At 36.6% G+C, this 5892-nt stretch overlaps 1 protein-coding gene across 1 annotated transcript; it reads right to left on the bottom strand.

Annotated features, from left to right (window-relative positions):
- Positions 1-4168: 4168 nt before the first annotated feature.
- Positions 4169-5552, bottom strand: LOC122003559 (protein LURP-one-related 15-like). Its single transcript, XM_042558657.1, has 3 exons — positions 5160-5552; positions 4580-4807; positions 4169-4502 (listed from the first exon to the last, which is right to left on the bottom strand). The coding sequence occupies exons 1-3, from the start codon at positions 5427-5429 to the stop codon at positions 4356-4358; spliced, it is 645 nt and encodes a 214-aa protein (XP_042414591.1). The 5' UTR covers positions 5430-5552; the 3' UTR covers positions 4169-4355.
- Between the last annotated feature and the right edge of the window lie 340 nt (positions 5553-5892).

Below are 5892 nucleotides of genomic sequence, written 5' to 3'. Positions count from 1 at the left end.
TAACTGTGTAGCATGTGATTCATACCACATGTGTTATTGCGACAATAAGGGTAGTAGGAGAATGAATCTCTGCTTCTCCACTATGTGAGACCCTTGAGATTATAAGTTAATCTCAGTTTTTCTCTAAGTGACTATTTATTTGTTTACTTAAAATTTTAATCAATGACTGCTATTTTAGCATGTTTTTTATGGCTATGGATGATTCAGTCTATAAAGTATAACTAGAAAAATAACTGATTAGAATGAATAGATTTTAGCTAAAAAATGAAGATTAAATAGATTTACATCTTTTGATATTATTCACAAGTTAACCCATTTCTGTTATATATAGAAATGATTGTGAATGTTAAATATGGAACATACTCTTGACATAATAGTCATTATAAGATATTGATATATTCATATTGATGTAAATGAAGATTATTTAATCTGGGTAAATAGCAAGACATGGATATCTCCAAGATAATGACTGTGTGCCACCGAGAGATTGGATATTCCTGGATAACGTATATGTACCACCAGGAGAGAGGCTATGTATCATTATGAGAGTATCTCTAATTCATTTAGAAGAGCGGCTAAGTAAAGTGTAATAACTTTATTAGCATTGATCGCTCGAACAACGACTATGTAAAGTATAACAATTTTCTTAGCAACTATAACTCAGTGTGTTTGTTATTGCATGGACTATTTTCTCTTAGTATGGATTAGATGTTATAATATGATTTTTATGACTAAACTCTTATATAGTCTATGTGACTTATTTAGTTTTTGTGACTAATTAGCTTTAGTTACTTAAGTTGAACGAGTGAGAGATGTTGGGCGTGGGAGAATTGGAGGTATGGGTACAAAAACTACCTACATAACACACTTAATTCTTTATATATGTTGCGTCCAAGTGTAATATGGGGCGATAGAGCTTATCCTGCTTATCTTCAATAGAGGAACATCAAAGTACAATTTTGGGATTTAGTTTGTGACAATTGAAGAGCTCTTCATTTTATAATAGCTCTTTCGACGGCGACCACAAATCTTCCAGCCACGAGCATAAAGAACAGGATTTATCTTTACAAATCACTATAAATATTTATAGTTTAGTTTTTATTTACAGATCATATTATTTCATACATTCATAACTAATAATTTTCCCTACCGACAAGAGATTATAGAACACACGTTTAATTAGTACATAGACATTATAATATATTCTGCAGTGTGGTCCTGGGGAAAATATCATTGCTATAAAGAGAAAATAAAGTACCTTATATATTTTTTGAAAAAAAAGTGAAGTATTCCATAGTTTTTGTTAATAGTATTTGCATTTGATCTGTGATCAATCGATCTCTACAAATTTCAGAATATTTCAACATCTGTTTTTTGCGTGAAGGAGAATAAAATTGAGCAGCAGAGGCTCTTCTTTTCTTTTCTCTCTCTCTTATTTAAAAAAAATATTTCAATTGAGATTAAATATCCTAATTGAAACCTAATTGTGCCTATGCGACAAGCAAAATAGGTTCGACATATTATTATGGATGAGATGTCACAATTGCTTAGGCGGAAAGGAGTGTCTGGTGATCACTTCTTCGCCCATTGGTCGCACGAGGAATTAACGATGCACTGGAGTCTCTGAATTATTGTATTTTTTTTATTTCGTCTACTTCTTCATCTTCTTCTTATGTTTTTTTTACTTGATCAAACAGTTTAATCCTTAGTCTCATAAATTCATGTGGAGCAGTTGGTGTCGACAAGACCAAGAGATGGTCTCCAGAACTGATAATGTGCATTTGGCTGTTTGCTCGAAATGCGCCAGTTTCGGCTCTTTCCATAATCTAATGAAAGAAATGACCTTCCACTGACAGTGGGACTCCATCGAAATGAGCTGAACAACGCAGAAACAATCATTTAAAGAAGGAAGAAAAATTGCCTGTTAGATAGAATTTTGTGTACGTACGTGGTCCAGCAGTAGAGTCGAAGGGAGCTGTGAGTATAGCTGTCTTGTGTACGGTAAACAGGGAGAGAGCATATTTATTCAATTTCAGATGAGCTCGAGTTGACGCGACAAACAATTCATGGCAAAAGGTAAAAACGTTTGCTTCTCCCGTCAACTCGTCCCATGGCCAATACGCATTGTACGTGAATGGAGAGAGAGTTGGCAACGTTACAACGATTTGAAAATAAGTACAGCACTGTAATGGCAAGTAAGATTGAATAGCGACGCTATCTTTTAGTCGTCTCCGGCACTATCTTTGTTGATCTCATAGAGAATAACAATGAGCGAAGCAATGAAGGCATAGTCCACGTTTGAACACACCGTCACGCCAAATGTATCCTTACCAAAATCACATTCTCCACTGTGTATTTACGTTCATCTGCAGTTCACAGTGTTTTTGGAGCATCAACGAAGAGAAAACTAAGAAATTAATTGGAATGAGCTCGAATGTTCTTATTTGGGCGATAATACTATATATCGCAGGTTTAGTGGGCCGATCACGTCCAGCTCCTCTTTATCTTGAAATCGTATTCGTCTTCGTTGAGGTTGCATACCACGATCACGTCCAGCTCTGTTTTTAGTTGAAACAACTTGACTTCTGCACGCAAAATAACAATTTTTCAGGATTTGTGCCCTCGCCTCACAACACTTGCCATCTTCTATGTATGCTGGACATCTAAAAATAAGGCACAAGTTTTTCACTAAGTAGTAATTCAGAGCAAACGGCACCAATGTAAGATCTCTATCCCTAATTTGTCTGTAAGACAGTATTATTTACCTCTCAAGATGACTTGAACTGATTATCTTATATTGTCGGCTAAGTAGGTCGATTGTCAATTTTGTCTAGATTTGCCTTGCCGAGTTGCCTATTCAAAAGTCATCAAGTACTTTGAGTTCCGAATCAATTAACAGGATGCCGAAGACTCGAGATGAACACTGAACAAATTCGGAGAATGAAATTGAGTTGTGTGAAGAGCGTCACTAGAAAAATAAAGACATAGACGTCGAGTCCTATAGCGAAACAGTCTCTATAAAATAGATTCATCGCCCTTGGACGGTACCAGGAGATCATACTTAAATGTATGCTTCCCAAGATAAAATAGTGAAACCATAAACACAACCTAACACAAATTGTCGTAACGAACTGAATGTATACTTGAACGTATATCTACCGAATAAAAAATTATATGACTGAACAAATTAAATAAGGAAAATATGAGAGAAGTTAAAGAAAACAAATCCTCTTGACATTTTCTGTTTTGTAAGAAGAAGAAGAGCTTCCTTTTCTTTCTCTTCCCGGTTTATATTAAAAATAATTGTTTCAATTTTTAGAGGATAAGATTATGTAATCTTTTATTATATGGATCATATTATTTTTTATTCTCTTTAAAAAGTACATAAAAATATATTTAATATTTTAAAAATAATGGGACTCAATAAAAATAGAACCTATCTATGCCTAAAGTCGGCCCTGGCTCTCCTTTTCTTTTCTCTCTCTTATTTAAAATAAATATATTTTAATTAAGATTAAATATCCTAAATTGTGTCTATGCGACAAACAAAATAGGTTCGGCTTATTATTATGGATTAGATGTCACAATTGCTTAGGTGGAAAGGAGTGTCAATGGTGATCACTTCTTCGCCCATTGGTCGCACGAGGAATTAATGATGCACTGGAGTCTCTGAATTAGTGTTTTATTTTGATTTCGTCTTCTTCTACTTCTCCTTATTATTTTATTTTGTTATACTTGATCAAACTTTCATCTTAGTCTCATAAATTCATGTAGAGCTCACCCCACCTGTCACATGCTCGTTCAGGATGTTATGATTTACCTTCCTCATAATGACCTTGGATCGGGTGCGACGGAGACGCTGAAGACGAACGATTTCATCTTTTGTCACATAAATTCATATGGAGCAGTTGGTGTCGACAAGACCAAGAGACGGTCTCCCGAACTGATAGTGCATTTGGCTGTTTGCTCGAAATGCGCCCGGGCTCTTCCGTGATCTGAAAAGATCTTCCACCGACAGTGGGACTCCATCGAAATGAGCTGAACAAAGCGATATCTTTAATTACCGAAGAAACAATTTTTTAAAGTAGAAAGAAAAGTTCCCTATTAAATAGAATTTTCGTAACCAGGGAGAGAGCACATCTATTCAGTTTCAGATGAAACACATTTATTCAGGCAAACACGACTAGCACGGTATTTATAATTATATGATAAAAGACAGAATACATTCACTCTCAACATTTCCGTTCATCTGTCCCAGAATTAATACGGAAAAAATATACCATCATAACTGAGAAGCCAAATGACAGATAAAGTGAATTTACATAGATTGCATGACAAATAGCGACTGTGTCTTTTCAGTCGTCTCCGGTTCTATCTTTGTTAATCTCATCGAGAATAACAACGAGCGAAGCAATGAAGGCGTAGTCCACGTTTGGATACACCGTCACGCCAAATGTATCCTTCCCCAAAATCACATTCTTCACTGTATATTTACGGTTCATCTACAGTTCACAGTATGTTGAAGCATCAACGAACAAAAATCTAAGAAATTAATTGGAATCAGGTCGAATGTTCTTACTTGGGCGATAATACTATCGGAGTTTCCGAGGCACACAGTGCATGATCTCTCAAAGTAGCTCCCCTTGATCTTGAAATCGCATTCGTCCTCGTTGGGGTTGCTTGCCATGATCACGTCCAGCTCTGTTTTTAGTTGAAACAACTTTGACTTCTTTACGCTAAATAACAAATTTTCAGGATTTGTGCCCTCGCCTCTGAACACTTGCCATCTTCTGTGCATGCTGAACATCTAAAAATAATACACGAGCTATTCACCAAGTAGTAATTCGGAGCAAACGGCACCAACGTAAGAGATCTTAATTCGAAATCATGTGACAAACTGTGCGGAGCAGGATAGAAATACTGAAAAAAAATTGTGTCAAAATTGAGACGAAATCAGTCGGATCGTACAGCAAAAGGAAACTTGAGGCGATTCCCAGCAGAGGCCCCTTTGGCTCATCAAGATGCACATTTGAAGGGGGAAAAATCAAACTAAGGGCCTAGTTGTCGAGATGTGTTATGTGTATCAAGATAGATTTGCAATTTTATATATTTTTGCAGGATAAATAAATAAAAATGTAAAATAGGGTAAGAATTTGTGCCTTTTGTTGCATGGTGAGGACCGGATTGTTGGCGGCGTCAACGAGGACGGCGCGATCGCGGAGGCTGAAGACGACGCCCTTCACCTTGAGCACCACGTTGCCGTTGATGTCCGTCACTGCGAAGTCGCTGTCCGACAGGCTGAGCGCCTTCTTCGTGACGGTTAGATCGACGACGTAGGGAGCGCAGAACTGCTGCCCAACCACCACCACCGGCCCGCACACGGACCCCGCCGCCGCCGGAACCGGCATCGCCATAGGAATCGCCGCCATCCAGGTTAATGTAACGCAGGCGATCTGAACGAGAACAGTAGATCTTTGTATTAGGCTCCGATACTGGAGGACAGATCTTGGTCCGCAATTTGCGGACCAGGAGAATTATTATAGATCTTTGATTTAGATAGTTTTATCAATTTAATGGTGGGCTCTATATTAATGGTCCTCTACCGTCGACCAAAAGTTTTATTTTAGCCCTGAATTTCCGTTTTTTTATTTCTTTGAAGTAGAAATAAAATACCCTCTAATTTTAATACTGTTTTAACGATTTAATTATTTAAATATAAAGATATTAGAGTTTTATTCTATGGAGCCTTTTCATCCCAACATTTCATATCATTGTGTTTTTATGTTCGAGATAGTCAACAAAAAATAATATATGATTAGATTATATGATAGTATAATAAGAAGATAAGGAATTAGTTTTGTTGATAACTACTAGAGTAATAAATTTTAAAAA

This window comes from Zingiber officinale, chromosome 7B, assembly GCF_018446385.1.
Source record: "Zingiber officinale cultivar Zhangliang chromosome 7B, Zo_v1.1, whole genome shotgun sequence".
NCBI lineage: Eukaryota > Viridiplantae > Streptophyta > Magnoliopsida > Zingiberales > Zingiberaceae > Zingiber > Zingiber officinale.
Note: the sequence above shows the minus strand (reverse complement) of the source record. Positions and strands in the feature narration are given on the sequence as shown.

Bases quoted from the DNA above. Each gene is read 5' to 3' on its own strand.
- LOC122003559 (XM_042558657.1), bottom strand. From the start codon at position 5,429: ATGGCGGCGATTCCTATGGCGATGCCGGTTCCGGCGGCGGCGGGGTCC. The intron at 4,808-5,159 runs GCACAAATTCTT...TATTATTTTTAG, and splicing joins TCCTCACCATGCAACAAAAG to ATGTTCAGCATGCACAGAAG. The intron at 4,503-4,579 runs GTAAGAACATTC...TGTGAACTGTAG, and splicing joins CCGATAGTATTATCGCCCAA to ATGAACCGTAAATATACAGT.